Consider the following 27,925-nt stretch of genomic DNA (forward strand, 5'->3'; position numbering starts at 1 on the left):
AACCAGTTTAATAGGCATACCACACATTTATTTGTTCTCCCGCCCACAAATTAGTGTGATTAAATGTTTGAATCAATTGTCATCACAAAAAAAAAAAAAAAAATACAAATAATAATGAAATAAGCATGAACAAAAACAACCCCCTTTTTTTCTTCCAGCACCAAAAGTGGGATAGAGCCTTTGGTCAAGCAATAAAAAATAGATAACTGTTATTTCAAACAAAACAATATTGTGGCAAAAAAACCAAATCAGCTTTATGGTGGCATTGCATTTCTATTGCAGTGCCTAGCTGCCTGAAATATGAAAAAAGTAGCCTGAGAGTAATAAAGACCACATATTAATACTTCAAAAACAGTGGCATGTGGTCTTCAAGTACTTAAAACAAACAGTACTGTGTTCTGGAACTCACTCAACCTGTTTTGGCATGGCATGTCAACAGTGGTGCCCAGCCTGAACATTAACACCAAACAGGTAACCCTGTTGATCCTAAAAAGAAGAGCACCATCATTATATGTCACTAACAACTTCCTTCTATATAAGGAGTCAGCTGTGTTTTGACTGTCAAACCGCTGAATAGAATCGGATACACTGGAAGCCCCTTGCTTAATGCCAGGCATGGACTAGAGGGGTGTAGAGCCCCCCAGCATAGAGCTGTGGAGCACTGGAACTGTGTTCTCTGGAATGATTGTTGGTGCCCCATCCAATACTTTTTGGATGAATTGGGGATGAGGTTGGGTCGTGATCAGCCAACATCCTGACCTCACTAACACTCTATTTATATATACATCTCAATGCTAGAGGCTTTATACTCCTCTAGCCCATGCCTGGCATTAAGCACGGTGCCACTAGGTTTATATTTATCTGCTCCAGAGAATCCTATTCTATTGGCAGTACTTCTCTACAGGGACTAGACAAGCTGTGTGTATGTGTGTGTGTGTGTACATTTACACATCTGTGTCAGCAATGGGTACAACTTAAAGCAGCTGAATGCATTCATTAGAAGGGGTGTCCACAAACAGCACAAAATTTGAACATACAATGTACATATGTCTGTAGACATAAACAGACATATGGGTGCACTGAATTCCTTTGAATTCCTTTAAATCATTAACCAGTGACAGCCTTCTAAAGGAAGTCAGTTCTGTCTAAACAGCAGTCCTGATGTTTGTCGTGATGGACAGTTTAGCTTGGGTTAACCCCTTATAGACGCTGTGGACCATCGGCAGGCAGAAAGTGTTATTACAAACTTAATAATGTAATGTATATTACATTAATTTATAATTAATAATTAATTAATAATGTAACTTAATGTAATAAGAGAATTGCGCTACCGTTTGTACAGACGTCCCTACTGAGTAGCTCCTGAGTGGTACAACTTAGTGTGTAATAAGGCTTGAAGTGATAGGGGGGAAATCAGCTGAGTGGCACAATCCTCCTTCATGAGGAGCAAATCTCTTACCGCAGTAATATTTACTCTTAACGCCACAGCAAATCTAGAGCTGTGTTTTATGAATCTAGCCCACAGATTTATTCTTCCCTAAATCGAAATCTATTATTTGTCACTGTGTTACTGTGGTTATTCCGTTCATTCATTTTTTTGGTTAAGACTCCATTTCAAACTAGGAAGATGCAGCAGTTGTGGCTGTTAGTAAAACAGAACAACGCACGTCAAGTTGACACTTTCCTCAATCATATAATTAATCTGGGTGTGTTTCTGCTCTTTGTCGTCTGGTATGTTGTGGTTTACCATTTATACTCAGAGGATGTTCTGCATCGCAAGCTAGGCCAAACTACACTTGATGACATTAACCTATTTATACTTTGCCCTGTGGTGTCCTGTACTCTTTTAAACAGCCTATGGGCCGCCGGCAGAGAATAGCCCAACCGGTTTGTACAGAAGTGCCTGTAGTTACTGAGTAATACACTTTAGTGTGTAATAAGCCTGGGTTCAACCCCTTATAGACATGCATAATATGTGTGGGCCTCACTTTAACTCTTAAAACTAACTAACTGACTTAAATATCCCTTTTATAGTAATTGCACTCTACAGTGCTTATGCTGATAGCAGGTACAGGATAATGATAAGAGTAATCACTGGAGCAGCATACTATGGACAAAATACCAGCAAACACAGGGACATAGGACATAGCAAAGTAGGGCTGGGCGATATGGTCAAAATGTTATTTCACGAAATTCAAAGACATTTCACGATACACAATATTTGACAATCGCAGACAAAATGCATCATTAGTGACAGGTTTTTAAAAACTACTACTACACTTCCGATACTCTCCTGTACTTTGTACAGTGATTCTTATTTAAAATGTGCTGCACCTCACCACAAAATTCAGCGTTGCTTTTTAAAGAAACATCTAATCAAGAATTTCACTGGTAGAGTAAGTTATGTATTCAGTTATTCAAGTACCAGGTTAGGTTCAATAAACTGTTGAACCAATTGAACCAGACCCAGTTACACGGTTTGGAATGAGATGTACAGTTGATCAGTGTTCTTCATACAAAATAAAAGTTTCAACAGTTTCAAAATAAAAAAGCAAAAGGGCCCACAGCAAAGATTTGGGCCACCTGCATGGTCCGTACTTAGTATTACACAGTTTGGCATAGCCTGCAAATGCTTCTTGCAGCCAGCTTAACGTCTTTCAGCCCTTGTTTGAGGGATTTGGAGTCACTCTTCCTCGCAAAAGGCTTAAAGTTTTGTGTGATTCTTTGGCCATCTTGCATGCACTGCTCTTTTGAGGCCTATTCACAGATTTTTAGGAAGGTGGAGAGGTAGGGAAATGGTGTGGGCCATGGCAAAACCTTCAGCTTATGCCTATTGAGAGAGTCCATTGTGGATTGTGAGGTGTGCCAGCTTCTATTTTACCAACAGTCTGATATTTGTTTCCAGAATTTGCTGGAATTATTTCCTCTATGGGGACCAAAGTATGGTCAGTCCACCCTGGTGTTTACCAGTTGGAGATATGTGTTTTGTCCATGAAATTCTGCACCAAAAGGAACAGGTACTCCAATCACTGCACAATTTAGACCACAACTCAGAGCATCACAGGGCTCCTGTGAGCATTGGGGCCTTACTTCGACAAATTTCAAGTCATATCAAGACCAAAGAAAGCTGTAGTAGATGATGTGTGGCTAGAGATTTACACAGAGGTTTAAAAAGGCAAATACTGAAGTTCTGATACCTCACCTAACTTAAGTAGCCTGGTCTTTTTCACCTCAAACACAGCAAGCTTCTGGAACAGTAGTAAGCTCATACCAATGCTTTCTGTGCTGTGTTATGCTACATGATGCTAAATGGCATTGTGGAGAAAGTAAAGAGATGGCTTTAATGGAGAAAGTAGATAGCTGAGCTGGTCTCGACACCAGACTTGAGGACTAGAAGACTAGAAGACACACAGGATAAGAAGAATAGAATCATTTAATACATGAATCTAACAGTTGATAAGGAAATTAACAGCGATTCCAGGCCTTTGAATGGAGATCTTAAGATCATTCACTGAATAATTTTGAATTTTAAGGAGTTAAGTAATGAAAACTGACAAGAAAAACTGAAAGCAGTAAAGCACATTATTGTCTAGTAGGAGCTCACTGTGACAGTGAAAGGACAGTCTTTGTCTTTCTACAGTAGGTTAAACCCAAAACAGACACATAGCCACCTTGGTTTGGGTGCCTGTTGGTTCCCTCGTTTGCCTTCAGGCCGAAGCTGGGGAAGTACTAACACTAAGTGTTATTGTCATGTCGACAGAGACCTCACTTGCATCTCGAGTAGGCGTCTGCATGGTGATTCTTCATGCTCTGTAATTACCTTTTTCTGCTCCAGAGGGCTGCTCAAGGCGACACAGTAAAATAATGTGGTTCAAACGTTTGGCACTGCTTTATTGGGAAGGGAACATGCTTGATGCTTTTTCCATGTGAAACAGCAGTTAAGCAAGTTTGCAACTGAATGTGGCAAAATGCAAAAAAAGCCTTTCACTTTTGATTTATTTTATAGGCTAAGCATGATTCTCAAGTTGTTTCTGTTGCTTCTGAGATACGTAATTGAGGCATAGTGTGTGGGGACGAATGTCTCATCATGCTTATTATGCCCCAGGCAAAATACCTGCAGCTCAATCATCAGGATGCAATAAACAGCATCAGTAAGAAGCTATGTGTTACTGTATGCGTCATATGAGATAAGTGTTTTTCGTTCTTAGAAACATACGCAGAACCAAACACAAGTGTGTCAGAAGCGTATTGTAGGTGTCACTATGATTAGTTCACTAATGAGTGTTTTCAGTAAAATAACACAGAATTAAGTTTTCCGCAGCAATCAAGAAACCCAGGAGACTGATTAGGTTACAGGGGAAAAGCCTCCATTATATTTAGTCCACATTCGAAGTGAGGAATATGACAAAAGCCAGAATAACCTCTCAGCTAATGGAAGAATTATAGGATTTGGTTGCGTGTCGCTCTCGCTACATCGTCGTTTTCAAATTAATGTCACCATGTCTCTTAACCTCATGCTCAACCACCTCAACCAACATGCTCACGTGGGGCTGAAATGGGTGGAACGTGGGCTAGGAGGGTTCCAGGTGGGCAAGAGCTCTGAGCGGGTGCCTACATGTGTTGTTACATCGTAACAGCCCACCCTAATCTCACATGTGTTTCCATCTGGGCCCCATGTGCAGTGTTTAACCCCACATGGGCATGTTATCTGGGTCAATGCAAAGCAATGCAAACTGGCTGACTTGTTCTTATGTTTCAACAGTGGGGCAAAGAAGTTTGAAGGAGTTTGTGAGGCTGATCTGCTGTGATACTTCACATCTGAGTTGCCCAAAGGAGGCTGCAGTAACTTTTACTTCTTTTAAAAAATAGTGGACTAAGGTTATGAGTGTATTACAAGGGCATTGAATTTTTTATAGGTCTTAAATCAGAGGCTATATTGCCTGAATTGAGTGGCCACTGCACTACATTTTATACATCTGCACAGCAGCTTTTTGTTGAAATTACTTTGCAATTTTTTGAATAATTGATTTATTTGTATTTTATACATTTGTATCATTTGTATAATCAGAGTTCTGTAGGAACAGGTTTGAACACAAAAAATATGAACAATCAAAACAAGTCTTGGCCTCAGAATCAGAAATTACATTGAATTTATATACACTGACAAGCCATAATATTAAAACCACTGAGAGGTGACATGATTAGAATTGATTATCTCACTACAGCCAGGGCACCTGTCAGAGGATGGGATTGACATATTAGGCAGCAAGTGAACAATCAGTTCTTGAAGGTGATGTGTTGGAAGCAGGAAAAATTGTCAAGCATAAGAGTCTGAGCCCCTTTGACAAGAGACAAACTGTGAAGCTGGACGACTGAGTCAAAACATTCTTGGAATGCAATGGTCAGTACCTAACAAAAGTGCTACAAGATTGGGCAAACGGTAAACCTGCTACTCAAGGCTCCCTAAAGAGATCCATGGAGGCCCCATCTCACAACTTACAGGACTTAAAAGATCTGGTGCTAACATCTTTGCTCCAGGACACCTTAAGAGGTCTTGTGGAGTCCTAGCTTTATCAGGTCTGAGCTGTCTTGGCAACATGAGGGGTACTTACACGATATAACCCAGATGGTTTAATAGTTTTAACTGGCCGGTATATATTACTTCTTGGATACACTTGGATATAAAATGCATGCATATGTGATAAAGTATAAATAATAATTAAAAAATGTGATTTTTGTTCATACATGTTGTGTCTTATAAAATAAGAAAAAATAAAGAGATTTCTTCCAGTGGCTGATGTTCAGTAACCGCAACAGTAGTGGTATTATTAATACTATTACTTTTTTAAAAAGATAAATAAAAACTAATGAAAGCTGTGGATGTTGGCTGTGAATTTTAGATAGATTGTTATTTGGCTGTTATTGTAGTTGTGAATAGGATCTACATTAGCTATAGCCTTTCATTTTCTATGTGTCTAGTTCTATGTGTATTATTTGTTTGTTTGTGCTGTGCGGGTCGACCTATGGCAGATGGGTTCCTCGGACTCTTGGTTTCTCCCAAGGTTTCTTCCTCTTAGTATGAGGGAGTTTTTCCTTGCCACTGTCGCTACCACCTTCATTGTGGTGCTTGCTCATAAGAGGCGTGGACCTGGATCTCTGTAAAGTGCTTTGTGAGAACATTTGTTGTGAAAGGCTCTATATAAATAAACTTTGAATTGAATTGAATCTTCATTATGGTCAGTTTACTTCCATTACCGTCATTAATGATCTGGATATTGTTGCCCTTTATCTTTTAGATATCGTTGTTGTCTGACAAAAACCTTGTTGGTCTAGTATTTATAAAACTTTGACACAAAGTAAAGAACAACTGCCAGATTCACATTATGGCAAAAAGTGAAAAATGGCAAAAATGAAGATGCAAGGTTTTTGTCTGACAGTGCTGATTTGCTATTTGTCTCTGCCCAAAAGCTGTACATTGGAATCACATTAGTGGGCCTTAAATATCTGTGTCAAATCTTCAAAGACATATATAGACATAGATAGTTTTGCATGGTGGATTATTTTTTTACTGGTCCAAGATTCCTACAAAATGTGCTCTACTGCTTCATTGAACATTAAAGGAAGAGGCTTAGTTCTGCTATCATGAAAGGGGAAGTTGCACCAAACTGTGCCAAATAAGCATTACTTCTGCAAAACCTTTCATTTCAAAATAACAGCAATAGAAAAAAAATCATTACATTAGAAAAGACTACTATATAGTTTATTTGGAGATAATAATAGTAAGGAATAATAATGAAATCACATTAAAATGATATATTTCTAACTATTTTCTATTCAAATGTTTTTTGTTATAAAACATTTCCATTACTTTTTTTTTTTTTCTTGCACGAAATGTTCTGCATACCAACTTAGCGGGGGTGTGTAATCATATGGCACAGGGTGTGTGTAGAATAATTACACAGGCTGACACAAGCTGACCTTTGCACTGTAATTCTGTAAGCAACTATTATGGAATCTGGCATTGAGGGAGCTGTAATAGACCTGCAGCGAACCAGAAGAGAAACACAATAGTGCACCAATATTTGCTTTAGTTCTCTCCTGGAAGACTTTGCCCTCGGCTGTGGAGAATTTAGATGAGCAGGGCTTGACCTTTTTGAGGTAGTTGTGGGAGAATGTGTGTGTCCTTGTACAGTTGTATTTAAAAGGTTTAAATACGCCCCTCTTCAAATGACATGCTGTGTTGATTTTCTATCACAGTATTACAGCACAGTTTCTAATCATTTCCATGCCATTCCATTTTGGATTGGATATGGATTTTCCCCCCAGTATGTTAAATTAAGACAATAAACATTGATCATGTAGTTAATTTGCCGTGACGTTACACACTTTTGAGAAAATGCAATTTTATTTTTTTGGTTAAAAATAAGCAATAAGAGCTTCAAGGTGTCTTGGAAGGAAAGATACAAACTTGGAACACTTGTTTTTGGACATTTTTGCCCATTCCTCTTGGGATATGTGGGGAGCATCAGTACACAGACATTTTTAGCTCCATCCACAGATCTTCAATAGGATTCAGGTCTGGGCTCTGGCTGGGCCACTTAAGGACATTCACTGAAATCACCCCTTTGTTCGCTTGGCTGTTTGCTTCGGGTTGTTGAAATGTTGGAAGGTAAACCTTAGCCCCAGTCTGAGGTCCAGAGCAAGATGCTACCACTGCCCTGCTTTACTGTAGGGATGGCATTAGCCAGGTGAAGAGTGGTGCCTGGTTTCCTCCAAACTCTCCTCTTGGTATTCAGGCCAACAAGTTCAATTTTGGTTTCATCAGATCAGAGAATCATTTCAGATCAGGAGTCCTCTAGGTGCCTTTTGGCAAACTTCGAGTGGGCTGTCATATGCCTTTTACTAAGGAGTGGCTTCCCTCTGGCCATTAAGTTGATATTTGTAGGATGCTGACTGGATGGTGGATCTTCTAAAAGTCTGGAACAACAAATAAGCTTTACGAGTGATGGTGGCCGCTGTGCTCTTGTGCTCTCACTGTCTGCAGATAATTTCTTTGTGGTATTGGCAATCCCCAATCATGTCCAATTAGTTGAATTTTTCACAGGACAGGGTGTCCACACCTATTATATTTTACATTTTGATTTTGAATAAATGAGCACAAATGTCTAAAGACCTGCTTCACTTTGTCATCGTGGGCTATCTTGTGTAGATGTTTGGGCTGAAAAATGTAGACTCAGTCTACTGTAGAATAAAGTAACATAATAAAACGTGGAGAAGATGAAGGGGGTGTGCAGACTGTATACTAAGGCCTTCCACCACCACCACCTCAGAACTATCTGGCACATTGGGGCTCCAGATGATTCTGCAGACTAAGCCACTTCCACTATGATCAGAGGATTCCTGGTGCAAACCCCAGGTCATGCTGCTTGCTATCAACAGCCGTAGCCTAAGAGAGCACAATTGGCCCTGCTCTGGGAGGTTAGATGGATCTCTCTCTCTCTCTCCACATCACATCAGTGTGATGCTGACCACTATCTTGCGGCGTGTATTATTCAGTAACTACAGGGATCTCTGTATAAACGGATGGGGCTATTCTTTGGTAGTAGAAGTCTGTAATAACACTTTTGGCCTTATGGCGGCCTATAGGCTCTTTAAGGGGTTAACTAGTAGAGACTAGTGCAGATTTGCAGCGCTTGACTAGCACCATATAAACAGTGATTAGAGGCTCAGCATTCACATCAGTAGACAATGCCAGTAAATAGGCGCAATTTATTAGACTTGGGGGAACCTTTTTGCCAGTGACCCATTTTTTGTCCGGGGCTTTAGATTGCTGCTTGCACAATAGCGCAGTGTTGTGGAGTAGAACTAAAGTCTGTTGGCGAGGAGTGGGCTGCGAGGCGACTAATTTTACTGCTCTGTGTGGCTGAGCCAAGAGGAAAACAGACAGCATTGTGAAGTTGTGTTGGCAGGGATGCTGAGGGAATATGAATGAAGTGGATTAGGTGTGAAAAAAGGCCTAATTCAATTGGATTGCTGTGTAGACACATTATGGTGATGAATCTTAATCAAGATTGTAGAGTAGATGTTGTGAGACACTTTCTGACTTCTGAATTACAGAATTACAGCTTCCTCCATATTGGGTTTGTATTTAACCTGTCAGGTTATGGTCTAATTGCTACTTATTTGATTTTGTCTAATGTGGTAAGAAAGCACAGGTGTCCAGAAACACACACATGCATCAATTAAACCTTCCTAATGCTCTGGAAAAGCTTGATCACACTGCCCAAATTTCATGCTTCATTTAAGAAATAGACTTCGTAGTGTTTTGATGCCAATTGCTTCAGCTGGTTTGAAAACGTCTTTATTGTGTAGTGTTCATTCTCGCCTTCCTGCCAGGATGCAACCATACAATGGTGTTCTTTGATACACTTTTGTTCTTTTTTTTTACACAGTTTGTAGACACCTGCGCAGCCACCCTCATTCTTCTGAAAACCAAATTAAGTAGTGAATTCGACCTCAGCAATTGCTGCAGTAACAGTCTCTACCTTTTTGGGAAGGCTTTACACTAGATGTTACAGCATTGCTCTGAGGATTTAATGGCACTTAACCACAGGAGTGAGAGTGAGAGGCCTTTATGCCTGTCAGTGCTTTTCTATAGAGAAACACATCTTAACTCACTAATTATAAGGAGTGTCTGGATCCTTAGTGTAGACACTCACTGCCCACATTATTAGAAATGCCTTGCAAGTGTACATGTAGTTTGTAGTCTGGTGTCCCGCAACATTTGTGTGCTTAGTTATAGACACTCATACCGTTACTAAATGAGATTTTATATGAATTACTCTCCACAACTATAGGGGGAGCCCATGAGCAGAAATGACCAATTCTCACACAATGCTGCTTTAATGTAAAATAAAAATAAAAAAAACAGTTTAAAGAGCTATATCACAAAGTAAGACACACCATATAGCTCCAAAACAGTTAGCATAGTAATTTTTCATATTTACATATTAATTTCTCAACGTAAACTGTACTGTTGACCAAACTGAGTTGAGTTAACTCAAAACTCAACAGTCAGTTGTTACTTCATCATTTCAACTTGACCTGACTTTCGTGTTTTACAGGGGCTGCTATCACCAATTCCTTATTCCTTTACAGCTGTTTTCTTAAGTCGCCTTGCTCCCCTACATGCTTTCTGACTGCAGGCAGACTGTTGACTTTATAGATGAAAGGTTATAAATATGCATCAGCTTGTCATGAAAGGCTTTATCATGTAGCTCTACAAATGCTGTGTGTCATAAGCAGTTGCTATTTGCAGTTTCTTCTCTTTACCAATGAAGGGAAGTGGACTAACACACACATATATACACACACACACACTCACACACACAGAATAAGACACACCCTCAGAAACACCTGTCATCTGCACAGACACTCCCCCTGGAGATCTGAACTAAACCCCCTTCCATATTTCTCTCTCCTCTCCTCTCCTCTCCTCTCTCTCGCTCCTTGTCTCTGGTGTGTGTCTCAGGCACTCGTCTGCTGAGATTCGGAAGCACTTCACTCTCGGCCATGGCACTCCACAGAGCGGCCTGCACCAACGCCACAGCTCCAGCATCTCAGCATCCTTCTGTTTCAGCGTCGTGAGTGACACTTCTTCACCTAGCTGCTCATACTGTGTGTCATGCATCACTGTGTTTCTCTCTAGGTTTATTTTGGCACAGAGGCTTTTGTATCGTGTCGGTGTGTTTCTTCACCGACCTCTCTGTCCTTCAAGCCTTGTGACCTGTAGGACATTCCACAATGTCGTGTTATGTTGGGGTGTGGTATTATTGCTTCATGTACAATAAAAGCAAATAAATGTATAAAATGTTTCAAATGAATCAACACAGGTGTCAGATAATCAGTAGGAAGCTATAATTTAAAATGACAAATTACTAAAATGATAAATATTACAAGAATATTTGTTAATTACATTCAGTAATTACAATTTAAATGTAACATTTAAAGTCATTTTATTCTTCTTTATATCATTTCTAATGTAAAAATATTGCATAATCCACTTAAAATATAATGTTTCTAGCATTCCAATTAGATGTTTACAGGTTTTAGAGAATCAGCAGGAATCTACACAGCTAAACTTTGGTCATTTAAAAATTACAAAAATGGTATCGCTTTATTTGGATGGTCCATTATAGAGGCCTTCTAGATGCTTACCTGACGTTCATATAACATTCAACTGAATGCCTATTAAATGCAGCTGAGCTATAAGCTGAATGTTAATAACTGTCTATTAAATGTAACCCTAACCATAACCTTAATCTTACCCTTGAATCAACTCTAAATCCTTACAATATTCTTAACCTTACCCTTTAATATTACCCTTTAATCAACTCTAAATCCTATTCCTACCCAAAATCTTAAATGTTATGGTTAGGTTTCAGATTAAGGATTTAGGGTTGATTTAAGGGTACGGTTAAGGTTAGGGCTAGTTGCAGGGTTACAAACAATTGTTTACATTCAACCTTAGAGTTTAGTTGCATTTAATACATATTCAGTAAAATGAGCATCTGTAAGGCCTCTACCACTTAAGTGAACTAGGTGGGTGAAGGGCCTTGCTCAAGGGCCCAGCAGTGACAGCTTGCCGAGCCCGGGTATCAAACCCACAACCCTGTCATCAATAGGCGGGAGCTTTAACCACTGAGCCACCACTGTCCCACTATCTACCAAATCCCATATTTTAGCATATATCATATACACATGATGTAAGTTACTGTTGTACTGTTGTAACATATTTAATATGCCAAGCAATTAAAAACTTTTGATCTGTAGTATGTGTGTGTTTGTGTGTGCGTTGGGATTGGAGATAGATACAGAGAAAGAAAGGGTTTGTGTGTGTGTTTGTTAGAAAGGAAGGACACAGATGTGGGGAAGGCATTGCGTATGTGTATCAGTGTGCTCCATGGTGTGTGTGTGTGTGTGGTTTATCTCTAACCTGCTTCTGATCCCTTTCTGATGGAAATGGGTCAGGGCCCAGCCCACCAGAGAGCTCCAGCTGCCAGTTAACCTGCAGCTTACACACGCACACACACACATACACAGACACACCAGTCTTTGATATCTGCGGATTTGGGATAGTGGAGGCTTTTGAATAACATAATCCCCCCTATGATGTTTTCCTATCACACTCCAGGCATCAGTGGAAGGTCACACCAGTGTGTGATAATGATGAAAGTATGGTGTTACTGTAGATTAATAACACTAGATACTGTACATCTACAGTGATGTGTTATCACTGATATTACAGTGTGTTCTGATGTGTTGCGAACAGTGGGGGTAGGAAGATAAAGAGTATGTGGATGTGGGTTTGGAAAAGCATGTTTTCAGCTTTGTGGTTAGTTGGCCCTTGTTTTGACTAGGAACGGATGATATGGCAAAAAAAAACCTTGATGCCTGATGACGTGTTTATGATACTCAGTTTGTGCTTCTATGCGTTTCATGTAAAAAAGTAATGCTATGAAAAAATTATTAAACACTTTAAAGGAATAGTTTGCTAGAAATTAAATGAGCATGAATGATCTCACACCCCAGATGGAGTCTGTCAACCAACACATGTTTGGTATGTTTTTTAGTTTAGAACAGGAGATGCAAACACTGGACTTAGACTGTCACCAATCTCATGTATGTAAATATACGCCCAAAAATGTATCTCAGGCCACTTAAAACTTTACTGTTTGTGGTTTAATATACAGTATGATTTACTTTCTATAAACACAAAAATAAACTTCTTCACATAGTTGAATGATGGGCCAGCGATGTCAAGTAACGGTTCCAATGTTAGATTACCTGTTTAAGTATATCTGTGCTATTTTATTAATTAGTTGTTTTTTTTACTTTTCAACTTTTTTAGCAGCTTGTTGTAGATTTTTGACGCTAATAATCTAAAGATTTTGGCAGGTATTAACCTAGAGTAGATTAATAACAGTCTAAAGCCCTATTCGGACGGGATGAGTTGGAGTAATGTCATTTTACTACAGGCCGTCTGCAAAATGTATGACCGATTCGCACAGGATAAGAAATCTTGGCATAAATGACTGAAATGGAAGTGGCTCACCTTATAACCCACTTATAGTAATGATGAAATTTTAACACATATGTAGCCTATAGGCCGTGCTACACAATGATCATTACGGCAGATGGAGTCCACCAGCCAAGACACCAGCTAGACTGTGAATGTTTACTCAGTGTGCTCAAAAGAGACATGTAGACAGTTTGTCTAATTGTGGATTGATGTACGCCCCGGTCTTAAGCAGCTTCCTGCATTTCTATAACACGTTTTCTATGGTCCTCTGAAAGCTGTTTGCATTGAGGCACGATTCACACTAACCAGTCTTTCTTGAGAAGAACAGATTTGTGATTAACCAGGCTTTGAGTGAAACCCACACTTGTAATCTCGTCTCCCTAATTCAAACAGCTTTTGCCAATGGGAGAAATCATTAACACACAGGTTCACTTACTTTTTCTAGCCTGCACTGTGGACAGAAGGTACACCTACCTATTCTTGCAATTGTATGTTATATGTGTATAACTGGATAAAAATATTACATACCTCAAGAGCATCCTTAGCATGATCTTTTTATTTGGGGTGCCCAATACTGGCCCTGGAGATCTACCACCCTGCAGAGCTTGATACATCTTGATACAGTGTGTGTAATAGAGGCCTTCAGGAGAACATTAGGGCCAGGTGTGTTGAATCGGACCACTCTGGGATGGTAGATCTCGCTAGGGAAAAGCGTATCATGGCATATAATAAATCACAGCTATAATAATTGTATCGGTGCTGACTGTGTTGTTTTGTGAAATGAGGGAACAATGGAAATGGGTCAATGCTTGGCCCCACACTGCTTGCACTGCTGACCAATGGAGCTGCAGTTTTCTCCACTGACTAATGACACCCAGTGGACATGTCTGCCACCCTCTGGATTGTGTGCCTTTTCACCAGAATTGACAAAGGAAGTGGTGATGACATCACATCCTCCTGTCAGAAGTCTAACCACATGGCGTGTCACTTTGCGGCTCGAGCTTGTATAGAGGAAGAGTTGTGCAGAAGCAGACGACCAAGGTTTTTATTTCCGGGCAACGCCATTTTGTCACTTTCCCTCCGGCTGGCCGTGAAAACACAGGGTGAGATTTTTTTTTATTAATGTGGTTTGTAGAGATGCACCTGTTCTGTTTATTGTACAGTAATGGATGCAGCTTGCTTTGGGTATGAGCAAGGCTCTTGCTATTCAGTTGATGGAAAAAATATGAATGTCTTGATGGTAATTATGGAGCAACAGGAAATTGGGTTGCTTTGTAACATCAACAGTAGGTTGGTGGGTTTCTGTTGAGATGAATGAGGTGGGATCCATCACTGCGTGTTTCTTTGGTGATGATGCATGCCAGAGCTTTCTTTAGAGGATGGTGTGTTCATCATATTTGCTGTGTTCATCACTTGCTTTGAGAATGCTATGATGTAGGAAAGGTCTAAACTTCTGTACTTTCACAATCTTCTCAGATTCTGCAGCTGTCCAGCCTTTTTTAACTAGCAAGACTCTATGGGCATTAAGCCTAGTCTTGGACTACATAGCGTTCTGAATGGTGATTCTCCATTGAAAGTAAACTTTAGTCTAGTACTAAGCTTAAAGCCTTTCTGAGAAACCAGCCCTATGTAAGGTACCTGCTGCTTAGAACCTGGTGGCTTGATAAAATATATATTAAGAAGTGCTGCTGGTGTGGGACTGTTTAGATGTTTGCTTCTTTGTAGATACTCTGTTTTCTGAGAATAGGCAGATTTCTAATAGATAAAGGGATCCGCTCAAAGAAAATTGTCTGACTGACTGCTCTCCTCTGCTTTCCGAGGTGAAGGGAAGAAAGAGAAAACACCCTTAGGCACGTGGCACATCTAGATTATGTGTTGACGCCTTTTTTTGATCAGTGCCTTATCGTGCACGTTCCAAGTATGCAGATATGCAGATAGAGTTGTCTTTAACATCAACACCGGCTAGATCTTGACTGCAGGCACATTTTGTTGCTGTCTAAGATTACAGAAACTGTTGGAGCAGAACACTGTGCAGGAGATATCGCTTGCACAGACCTTAAGCATGAACATCATTATGTAACTCACTAGCTTAGTCTTTGCTCACTTTATCTTTCAAGATCATGCCTAAAGCTATAGCTCTAGTTTGCACATACACTATATGTCCAAATGTTCGTGGACACACATTTTATTGAATTCATTCAGCTACTTTAAGTTGCACACATTGCGGACACAGATGTACAAAACCACACACACAGCTTGTAGAGAAATATTTGCCAATAGAATAAGACTCTGTGGAGCAGATAAACATGAACTTATGGGCACTATGCCTAATACCAGGTGTGGACTAGAGCAGTATAAATGCATCCCAGCATTGAGCTGTGGAGCAGTAGAACTGTGTTCTCTGGAATGATGGTGCTCAATCTAATACTTTTGGAATGAGTTGGGAAGTTGGAGATGAGGTAGGGATGGTGATCATCCAACATCCTGACCTCACTAATGCTCTTGTTGCTGAATACAACCAGATCCTTACAGCAATACTCCAGTATTTAGTAGAAAGCCTTCCCTGGACAGGAGACACAGCTACTCTAACAAAAGCAGGACTAACCCTTTTTTTACTACCTTTGTAATAAAACAAACAAAGAACGAGCAGGTGTCCCAATACTTTTGTCAATATAGTGTATTTTCTCCCATACCTAAAATATAGTAAGTGAGCAAAGCCATGTTTGGTGTTTGCAGTTTGCCTCTGCAGTTGTACAAAATTTTCATTCATTTGTAACGCTACAGAGATATGAATGTAATATCTCTCTGTAATCCTGACCCAAAAAGATTTCTACGTTATATTAATGTTTATGTATTGAAATTGATGTAAACAGTATGTGGAAAAATATTGAATATTGGCTTCAGCCCACTATTTTCATTTTTACTCCTGACACTGTGTGTAGCGGAGTGCGATATGACAAAAATATTACATACACAATTTTGTATCCCGATATGTATCCCGATATTTTGACACACCCACAAAACCCACTACAGAACTTTTTCACTAGTTCACAATTACCTACTGCTGAGTACTGATTTCACACACCTGTTGTCCCCTGTATATATATTGTCGCTGTCCAATGAAAGACATGTATCTTCATTTTTGTCTGTTTTTAGTTTTCTCCCACTTTGAACCCTGTAGCTACACTGTGTAAATAATTGTGGATAAATAGACCAATAGAAATGCTCTAAATTACTTGGAATAAACCCTAATTTTACATTGTCATTCCATTTTGCCTTCTTCTTTAAAGTCACCATTTAGGACGGTTTGTTACCTGCCTTAGTTTTGTCTGTGTGAACCGAGCAGTTTCTCTCTGTTTTGGATTTTTTGTTATGACTGTGTTTTGCCTTCGGTTTATCCCCTTTTGTTGCGGTAACTGCTTACTGGTTTGGACCCTTCCTTGTTTTCCAACTGCTGTCTGTCAGTTTTTTGCTCCTCTGTTGACTTGGTCTGGCACAACATTTTTTTGGTCTGTGTTTTTTTTTCTGCAAGCTTCTGACCATTTCATCCACTGTTACACTGCAAGGGTCCTTCAGGTAAAGGTAATGGTTCTGTATGCAGCTGAAAATTGACAGGAAAGCTATGGGCACCAACTGCTTGAATCCATGGACCCATTCTGCCTTGTGTCAACAGTCCAGGCAGCTGCTGGTGGTGTAATGGTGTGGGGAAAGTTAAATCAGCACACTCTGGGTCTGTTAATACTAATCAATCATCTCTTGAACACCCCAGTCTATTTGAGTATTGTTGCTGAGCATGTGCATCCCTTCATGGCCACAAATTACCCACCTTCCAATAGTTACTTCCAGCATGATAATGCAAAGCAGCGAGTGTTTGACCAGTTCATCCACCGTTACACTGCAAAGGTTCTTTAGTAAAGGTAATGGTTCTGTATGCACACATACAGAGAGGTCAGCTTAGAATGGCCAGACTGGCCCAAACTGACAGGAAGGGTACGGTAACCACTGTACAGTTGAGGCCTTAGGGGGGTGGGCTACAACAGCAAAAGACCTACTGAGGCACACAGATGGTAGGGTCAGAATTTTGCACCATCTGCTTAAACCCATGGACCCTTCCTGCCTTGTATCAACAGTCCAGGCTGCTGCTGCTGGTGGTGTAATGGTGTGGGGAAGGTGTTATCGGCACACTCTTGGCTTGTTAATACTAATTAATCATCACTGAGATTTAAGTGTTGTTGCTGACCATGTGCATCCCTTCATGGCCGTTACCCATCTTCTAATGGCTACGTCCAGCATGATAATGCACAACGTCATTTCTAACCAGTCTCTAGATGTAAATCCAATAGAATGCCTTTGGGATGTGGCAGTGTGAAAGTGCTCCTGTGAAATCTGCAGTAAATCTGAGAGATGCAATCCTTGTCAGCATGGACCAGAATCTTTCCAACATCTTATAGAATCCATGCCACGAAGAAAGTGTTCCCAGAGTTGCTTTTCTCTCCTGGGGGATACTTTAGGCTCTTTTGTGCTGTTGCACGTGTCTACGCTGCAGAGCGTTGCTGCAAAGCACCTCATTGACACGCCAGGAACTGTCTGGGCAAAGTCATGACACAACATGCCCATCCACTGTTGGATACTGAAGGCAATGCATACTTTCTGCAGGCACTGTTTAAGTGGTTGCTGTCGGCAATGAAAAGTCATTTATTATGCCTTATCTATACCAGCCCAGTTTTTCACTGAACTTCCCTATGTTTGCACGTTTGCACATTTTTTGTTGTTTGTACAAGCGTTTGCAAATTGCTTAGTACATGGTCTTGTGTGGTGTTGTGTTGCGCTATGTTGCACCATCATGGCCCTGGAGGAACCTAATTTACACAAGCACTATAAGGCATTTCCTTAATTATTAAAGAGTGAGATTAGAGGAATTTCCGATTTGCCGAAGAGCAAAAATTTGGGAAATAAACTGTCTTTAACTGTAATTAAAAGACTGCTGTCCTTCCTAACTGTCTAGGCCTCTGGGCTCAGTCTGGAGCTGCTAGACTATGTCGAACCTTGCTTTAACCCTTGTCAGTATTGCTATTTCTGTCTGATTTTCCCTTGAACACACAAGTGTCCTAGATTTAAATGCTAACCATGGCCAGTGCTCATGGTATTTGTCCACAATCAGAATGTTTTTAAACCATGACTATTGTTTGTTTTTGTCTCAGGCTGATTTTAAGAGATCTTTTACAGATTTAAGAGATTTTAACAGAACTTTTAATCCTATCCATTTTTCGATTGAAAAAAAAATAAAGACTACCTGCAGTGTGACAGTGTTCATCTGTTAATGTTAATATGAGCTTATGATGATCCTTTAGGAGAGAATTCAGCATAATAATACAGTATTTGATATGGGTTTTGGCTGCTGTGGTTAGGGTCGTTTCTTAGCAGCATAAACATCAGCCGGACAAACAAGAACAAGCACAAGCGTGTGGTTGGTGTGCCACAGCTGAATGATTGGAGAAACCTCAGTGTTTTCTTCGCATTCACTTTAGTTAGCTTATCAGTTCTTCTTCTGGAGTTTCTAACCTTAACCAAATCCAGATCTAAAAAAAACCCATTAAAATCATAACTCACTGGCTGTTGCTATAGCAATATAAATAAAAAACAAATCATATGCGAATAACACTGTTGTGGTGTCTAGTGTGGTGAAGTTGCAAATAAGGGTGCATAAAAGTGCATAATAATAACTTTATCATTATAGGTTATTATATATATTTTTGACGACTATGCAAAAACTCGATAAGGGGGAATTTTAATGAACAGCACGTTTATCTTGCTTGCTGTTCAAACAAGCAGATTTGAAATGTGTTGAGAATGTAACAATAACCTAGACTGTGGTAATGCTGGATGAACCAAAGCCCTGTGTAATGCACACAGCTTACTTAATACACATGCACTCTTAAAAATAAAGGTACTTCAAAGGGTTCTGTGAGCGATAGCATGGAAGAACCACCTTTGGTTCCTTAACGAACCATGTTTATTAAAGAGATACGTGAGCATGAAGAACCTTTACATCTAAAAGGTTCTTCACAATCGCACAAATGTCCAAATGTTTGTGGACGCCACTTGTAATGAATGCATTCAGCTACTTTACGTTGCACTTATTGCTGACACAGATGTGCAAATGCACACAATGCACAGCTTGTCGAGTCCCTGTAGAGAAGTTTTGCCAATGGACTTTCTGGAGCAGATAAACATGAACCTATTGATTTCTCCCCATTCACTTTTGTTTATTTGGCTTATCATTTCTTCTTCTGGAGTTTCGTACCTTAACACACTAGCCGCAACATATATTAAATAGCTGCAAGCTAAGACACACCTTAACAATGCTTATGCATGTATTAAGAAGTCCCGTTGTAGTAGTCATCAAATAATAGCACAGCTGTCCACATGAATGAATGAATTTCACGAAAGTCTGGGATTTATTAGACTACATAACATACGATCTGCAATGTGTTTCATGTACTGTAACATGGTGAAGATTAAAGTTGTGTAATGGTTACATTTAGTATATTTACACAGTTTCCCTCCAAGGTTTATGGCTTGCGTGAAGTTCCAGTCTTTAGGGTTGCCATTGCAGGCTTCCGTTAAAAGAGAACACATTGGAAATGAGAGAGAGAGAAAGAGAGAGAACCAGCCTCAAGATCACTGTCTTCTTCCAAACTCTGTGTACTGACTAGTGAATCCATACAGACTGTGTGTACACTAAACATATGTGTGCATGTGTGTGTATTTATGGTTGTGTGTGTGTGTGTTTTTTTTCTTAGCCTCATTCATATGACGCGGTGGAACCGGTGGATGTGGAGGAGTTTCTGATGACGCAGCTGCGCAGCGGGGATGCCGAGCTCATGCAGGAGCTGGGAGAGTTCCCAGACGATGACCTGGATGTGGACCTGGTGGACAGAGAATGCCGGACCATTCGCCACTCCATCCCCGAGGAGGGGTGCGTTCAAATTTAGTACACTGTTGTTATGAACGTGTGTGTGTGCTTTCTTATGAAATGCACTTTAGGAAAATGAAGACATTTTCCAAATCTAATAAAAAATAATTCATATGCCAATAACATTATGCTGTTGCGGTGTCTAATGTGGGGAAGGTGCAAATAAGAGTGCACAAAAGTACAAAATAATATTTTTTATCATTATAGGTTTTATTTTTAAAGGTTTTGATGACTAAGCAAAAACTCAATAATGGGTCTTTACTGAAAAGTCTGTTTATCTTGCTTGCTGTTCAAACAAGCGGATTTGAAATGTGTTGAGAATGTACTAATAAATAACCTAGACTGTGGTAATGGTGGATGAACCAAAGCTCTGTATTATACACACAGCTTTCTTAATACACATGCACTATGAAAAATAAAGGTACTTTAAAGGATTCTGTGAGTGATAGCATGGAAGAACCACATTTGGTTCCATAACGAACCATGTTTGTAAAAGAGATATTTGAGATATGTATGAAATAAAGGTTTGTCAGACCTTTAAAAGGTTCTTCACACTAATGAATATACTTATACATATACTTTATGTTGCACCCCTTGCTGACACAGATGTGCAAATGATCACTGACCAAAGCATTCAGCATAAAACAAAACTGTATAGGTGTATGTACATACATATGTGTATATAGATATATATATGTGTTTGGTTTCAGGGTGGAACTCGATCCTCACGTAAGGGACTGTGTCCTGGGTTACACTCAGCCTTGGCTGGTGGTCAGCAGAAGGTAAGCACATACTCCACAGTTACGTACCCTTCTGAAAAATTTGCCTTAGATTAGATATAATAAGATATAGATATAATAAGTTAACTGTTGGAACTGTCTGTGGCAGAGGTGTGTCTACTGAACCGGATGGTATCTGATCTGTTTGACTCCTGTCTAGATGCCAAGGGGATGGCTGGAATGCATACTCTGAGAAGTCAGGTTTTCTCAAGCAGCTACAAAAGCAGGTCTTTGAGACAGACGTTCAGCCTGAGAAACAGGAGCAGCCGGTACAGTGATTTCTGCTGTTGTTTGACTGATGCTACAGGAACTAACTGTTAAATGTTCTACTGTCATAAAAACACTGTTAAATACTGTTGTGCTGTAACCTACAACTTACAAGAACTAGCATATCACCTGTTTACTGTAAGTAGATCCTGGAGTCCTTTGCTGCTGCGCGCCCCTCTATTTTAGCTGTTAATTTAATAACTTGAAGTCAAGTTATTATTATTTTTTATAATATTTAACCTCTTCTTTCTTTATTTCCTCAAGGCCCTGCCAGATTTCTATTCTGATTTTGAACATTTTGAACGAGAAAGCATATGACTAGGAATATAGGTCACATATCACTTATGATTCATTGTTTTGTTTTGTTTTTTATTAAAAAAGCTCACACAATTACTTTTGAGAAAATATTGTGTATTCAACACGAGAAACCTTGTCTATCTTTTATAAAAAACACAGTGTGAACATGGATGCGGCACAACTACTCAGTGGGGCCTGCAGAAAGACCAGGCTTGTAAATTAGAATTAGTGTTCTTGATGATGTTCTTGCATAGATGCAATGAAAAAAAAATCTACAAGATAGTTTGTTTGAGCAGTAAGTGTTTATTTTGCTTAATAAATACAGATTTATTGATTTAGGATTTAGTTTACAGTGATGTTCATTTACCAAATTTCCAAACCTCTCCTTCCAATATTACATGAATATGTAGCTGTCATCCCGTACCTGGTTTGGCTTCATTAAGCTTAATTAGATGTGCTGCTGCTGGTGGTGGACGAATTATTGCGATGACTGGGATGGATGGTGATGGAATCAAGCCTGATTTATTTTCTTGCTTAAAATGAAAAAAAGAAAGAATTTCTTGTAATTTATTTTAACAGCATTTATGTTTATTTTAATTCATTTTAAAGTTTCTAATTTTCTAAAATTTCAGATGTATTTACAAATACAGAAACCCAGACAAGTTGCCCAGACAAATGGTGTTATGCTTAAACAGTTATTATATTTGACAATTCATAGCTGACAACTGGTAGTTACATCAGTTGGTAAACCACTGTATAACTAAAGCTGCTAAACCTACTGACGTGTGATTCGTTGTTGACCATTTGAATACTTCTAGTTGCTCTTCAAAATAAAGGTCCTGCAAAGAGTTTTTTGAGGGAAGCTATATAAGAACTATTTTGGTTCCATAAAGCCATAAAAGCATTTATCAGTATGAAGCACTTTTATATGGGTAGAACCCTTTATGCTGACATAAACTGAAATCTTTAAGGGGTTCTTCACCCATATATCTCTTTTATGAAAATGGTTCTTCTGTGCCATCGCTCAAAGAACATTTTGTAGCACCTTCACTAGGCCAATATTATCAGAATTTGCAGATCTTTTTAATTGCATTGTTAAGCCAGTACATCCCATAACCCAGTTACAACCACACTTGTGCATTTAAGTATTGATAAATCACTCAGCCAAATGAATGAAGAACCAAGGAAGTATTACATGTGTAGAGGTTGAATGTGTAGAAAGAGTGGAGCAGGAAAGAGATGAAAGGCTGGAAGAACAGAACAAAGGTTTTCCACCAACATTTTTGGCTCTGTCCCACCTTTGTCCCATCGGCCAAGGGCAGACACAATGAAGCTTGAATATTCATTCAGTTTGAATCCTCCCAGTTAGTGCTCCAGCCCTGGCTTGCCAAGTCTTAATTACCCAAACCAAAGCTACTTGTTTCAAAGCATGTATTTTTCATGAACTTGGAGCCAGAGTCCTTGGGAAAACTACCCCCCTTGCAGCCATAAAGGACCTTACAGGGCCCCACCATTCACTCTGGGCTTAATTAGCAATCCAGTGGGGTAGTAGAGAATCCGCCAACCAGCCCAGGTCTGGGTTGAACCAGGACATGGAGGGTGTGGACAGTTTATGTCATGGACTAGACATCCTATATCATGTAAACGTCCTTGCTGTTCAATGTGTGGGCCCATCCGTATGGTTCTCATGATAAATTGTGTTTAACACAAATCTCCTGTAATGTTCTGAAATTGAACTCACCAGTAATTCCTATGGGCTTTCCTGGAATGAGGCATTACTATTGGACTCATCAGCATGACCATTACTGATCACATGCTGGATAGCAGAGGCCCTGGCTGCATAGGGAGAGTCCTTGTAACTGCAAGTTTGCATATCCAGCCTGGCTGAAAAAAAATCCTAAACCCTCTGAACCCTGAGGAAATCCTGTTGCGAGGTGTTATTGTATTTGATTGCTAGACTATTCTCTCTTAGATTGCAAAATAGAGGGGTGTAACATACACTGATGTTACTGATATTAGGCTATAAGAATACTAAGATACTAAAATACTAATAATAAGAATGCATTATTTTTTAGTCAAAATAAAAAACTTTGAAAATTTTGAAATATATAAAGATTATTTTATACGTTTATATATTTATTATTAAGTTTTCATCTTAGGTACAAAGGTCTTGAAAGCTGTTGGTTTCCCTGATCTAACACACTTACTAAACAGTATCTGCTAAGTTGCACTTGATGCCACTTCTGGACACCCTTGCTCTAATCTGAATCATGTCGTAACTTTGTCACTGTTGCTGCTCCTCAGGTGAAATCTCCATCCCTGGCGGTGTTATGTGATGACGACAGCACACAAAGCACTGTCACCTCTTCGGACTTTGACCTGCGGGGGCTACAGCCGGACTCTCGGCTGGACAGCCTCCTGCGCTTCAGTAACCCAGAGGACCTTGACCGCTTTAATCTGGAAGCTAGGCATGGCAACCGCCACCCCGAACTTTTCTCCCTCTACCCACCTCCTGATGAGGTGAGCTCCGACCTGACGCCAGCCACATAAACATATGACATGGAATTATTTGAATATTTATAATTATACACAATCGAATAACTCTTAAAGGGCCCATTTTATGTTCCACATGGCTTGTCTAGTCCCTGCAGAGAAGTGTTGCCAATAGAATAGGACTTTTTGGAGCAGAACCTATTGCCACCATGCCTAATGCATTGAGCTGTGGATCAGTGGAGCTGTGTTCTTTGGAATGAGTACTTTTGGGATTTGTTGGGGATTTTAATTTGTAGAAAGTTTTCCCTGGACAGTAGAGACCGTTACTCCAACAAAGCAAGATAAACTCTTTTTAATACCCTTGAATTCAGTATGAATGACAGCACAAAAACAAGGGATTCAAACAGGATGTTTTGACTTCTCAGTTTCCTCCAACTGTATAAACTATATGAGGAGGTGGTTGCAACTAACTGTCAGTAAAATGAGCCCTTTACATTCAGTGCATCACGTATTTCAGTGTAAGAATACTGCATGGTATTTTGAGCAAACACTGCTCAGATGTGACATTTGAAGATGCTGAACAGCTTTCACATGCTGACGTTAAAGGTATGTGTCGAGCACGGCTCTCAAACTCCACAAAAAGGAGTTAGTGCTCTCCCTGCTTTATCACCCTGTAATTACCTTGACAATTAACCCTTTTATGAGTAATTAGTGTCATTTTGCAACACATTTGATTTACATGTTGATATAAATGTAATTACAAAGCTACAATTAATTTAACTTTAACTTAGTTAATTACATAATGAATAACATTTACATTTGACTTAGCAATAAGCTTATTGCACTTTTGACTTTCTTCTGCTTGCTTTGAAGGTAAACTATGATAAAAAGGCTCAATTTGCAAGTCCAAATTTTCCTCAAATGTAATAAATGATAATAAATTATCGGCGGTTCTACATGAAAAAAATTGATATCTATAATCCACATTTTCTGCTGAATTTTCTGCTGAAAATTACATACAAAAATAGAAACAAGTTACAAAATATATTCCCAATGTGGAATTGCCATTTTGACTCTATTCTCCCCCATTCCACAATCTAACCCCACCCACCCGTCTTCCTCAGAAATATATATAACACAAAAATATATAAATACAATGGACTGCATCTATTAATAGACTATTTAATTTAGTATCAGGCATAGATTGTAATTCGCTTATGTATGTCAGATCTGGTTCTCAGTATTGATTTTTAATTAATTGTTTGCATGTAAAGATTGGTGGCAGACAGGAGGTTAATTTTGGGTTGTGTGTAAACCCTGGTGACTAGATTGCTCATGTCTTCAGATCCCACTGTTCTGATTGCATAAATAGTGAACTTTCCTTTCACTCAGATTTTATGCTGATGATGGTGTGTTTTTTGCAGTATATGGAATCATAACAACTGTATCATGACTTATCATACTGCCAGGTTCTTGCCAATATACAGCCCTAACATACACCAATGGGGGCCCTAGGAGAGTTAACTGATTAACTAAGGCAGATGGGATGAAACAGGGAAAGCACTGAACTGTGCAGTGCTGCAGCACTGGGGTTTCAGAGGCCTGCTGTAGATTTTTATCAAGTTTACAGCGAGACATACACTGAAAGGAGTAATACACTGAACTTAATATTTCCACATAAATGAAAAAAATATTTTTAGAATATATAATAGATTTTTATCATCAGTGTTGATGAAATACATTTTATATGGTAAAGTTTGGAACATGTACATTTAATGCATTACGCTTTTCTTATAGGTCCAGTTCAGTGCAGAATTTGAGTTTAAGAGCTGATTTTCTTTTCATCTACAGGAGGACATAGTGGAGATCCGTCCCATTCCTGATTGTCCGAAGGAGCACATGGGCCACAGGATACTAGTGCGATGCCAAACCTTCAGGTAATCCCCTTCGTCTCCTTAATTTGAGTTTCTGATTCCCAGCATTTAAACTGGGCCGAGGCACTCGGCCAGTAAATGTCAAAGCACAGGGTCCTTTGACGCCAAGTCTTACTGCCTCTTTTCTGGTTCAGCACACATCATGCATGGGATCTCTCGTCTGCCACATCTGTTAGTAGAATATAGGCTAGTCAGAATGAAACAGTCAACGATTCCTCTTCTAATAAACAAGACATTTTTTTTGTCTAATTTTTAGTGTTGCCAAGTGGTCAGACTGTGTTTGTTCTATTCTAGCATTGCACACTCTATCCACAATATGTCCAAAAGTTATTAGACACCTGACACTCCAACATTTCTTCTAAAATGAAGAGTATTAATTGAATTTCTCCCCCCTATGCTGTAGTAATACCCTCCTCTTTGTTGAGAAGACTTTTCGCTAGATGTTAAAACATTGATGTGCCAATCTGATTGCATTCAACCCCAATCACATTAATAAGTAAGCTCAGGTACTGATGTTGGATGAGTTCTGGATCGAAAAACAGCAAGTCCATTGCTCATAATCATAGCCTAATTCCGGGGGGTTCTATACCCCTTCTAGCTGACCCTTGTCATTGACCATGGTCATCTTAGGCTCATGTGCAAATATTTGATAGTCTGTTTAGTTTCTGATGCTTCTTTGCTTTTTTCCTGACACTGAAATATGAATAGCTTATACTTATTGGCCATTGAATGGAGGGTGATCTCTGGCGTCTATGCGGTACTATAATAACAAAATCTTGTTACAATAATTAAAATTACATTTTACCACATTCACATTTTTGTAGTGATGATTTGACACTAAGATTAAGATTTTTGATTTTGCATAATTATTATGCTTTGTTTATTACACTGCTTTTATCCTTTTGTCCTCCACAGGTTTGAGATTGAGATTGAGCCCCTGTTTGTCACCATGGCCTTGTACGACCTGAAAGAAAAGAAAAAGGTCAGTATCTGTTTGGCGCCACAGAAATAGTGAAGCTTTCTCCTAAAGGCTATTGATTGAGCATTCCCATCAGAAGCACACAGACCTTATAAATAGCGGCTGTGTTGTTCTCTATGTGCGCCTTTTAGCCCTGATTAGGATGCTCTGCTCTCAGCGTTTTATGACTGAACTGACCTGCAGCACAGTGATTGCAGTCATTTTCATTAAGCATATCCGTATCCGTATCCGTACACGTGTGTGTGATTTTGGAGAGCAAGAAAAGCAACAAGTAAAGTAAGAAGTAGTGAGATTACATTTTTCACTTTTAATTACTTAGTCTGTAATCCCATTACAGTTAAAGAGAAGTAATTAGGCATTTATAATAGACCATTGCCATTTTTCTATACATTTTATTAACATTCTAAAATGATTAAAACATAATTATACATAAATATATATATATAAATACATGAATAATTACATCATTTACATTCAGTGTAAATAGAACAGGGATATGCAACAGACTTTATGTTGCAACATACATTTACATTTATGGCATTTAGCTGACGCTCTTATCCAGAGTGACTTACAAGGTTACTCGTATCACAGAGGTGGGCCAATGTAGTGTTAGGAGTCTTGCCCAAGGACTCTTATTGGTGTAGCGCAGCATAGTCACCCAGACCGGGAATCAAACCCTGGTCTCCCACATGGTGTAATAGCTCACTGGCAGGTAGTGGTGTTATCTGTTGTGCCACACCAACCACAAGATAGCAGAAACATTTTGCATAGCCTTTGCCAGTTAACCCACTCCTTCGTACCTTCCCCTAGCACTAGCAATGCTCCTAAAACTCGGAGGGTAAGGACTTAAAACACGTCTCCTCACATACATGTAAAGCCAGCCACCGCCTATTTTCAAATCATAGGATGATGAGGGGAGCTGGGGAGCACCATCTGCCCACCCAGAGAGAGCCACTCTCAGTGGTCAAAAGCTCATTATTTTAGCATAATAATGTCAATAATACAGTCAAATGATATTTCCTCTTCTAGTTACAAACACGTAGATCGGTTGAAAGCCTAGAATCGACACGATCAACAACATATTGCCTCCTGTTTTAGTAATAATATTTTAAAATATTC

The 27,925-nt window shown here is 39.4% G+C and overlaps 1 protein-coding gene across 1 annotated transcript in view; it reads left to right on the forward strand.

Annotated features, from left to right (window-relative positions):
- The window catches only part of dock8 (dedicator of cytokinesis 8), an 82,512-nt gene that overhangs the window by 6,426 nt on the left and 48,161 nt on the right, over positions 1-27,925 (forward strand). The window contains exons 2-8 of the mRNA XM_072681850.1: positions 10,532-10,643; positions 19,885-20,060; positions 20,768-20,839; positions 20,997-21,105; positions 23,705-23,920; positions 25,745-25,830; positions 26,743-26,809. Coding sequence (XP_072537951.1) covers positions 10,532-10,643; positions 19,885-20,060; positions 20,768-20,839; positions 20,997-21,105; positions 23,705-23,920; positions 25,745-25,830; positions 26,743-26,809 — 838 coding nt within the window. The remainder of the gene's footprint in view (positions 1-10,531; positions 10,644-19,884; positions 20,061-20,767; positions 20,840-20,996; positions 21,106-23,704; positions 23,921-25,744; positions 25,831-26,742; positions 26,810-27,925) is intronic.

Source organism: Salminus brasiliensis, chromosome 6 (assembly GCF_030463535.1).
Source record: "Salminus brasiliensis chromosome 6, fSalBra1.hap2, whole genome shotgun sequence".
Taxonomy (NCBI): Eukaryota; Metazoa; Chordata; class Actinopteri; order Characiformes; family Bryconidae; genus Salminus; species Salminus brasiliensis.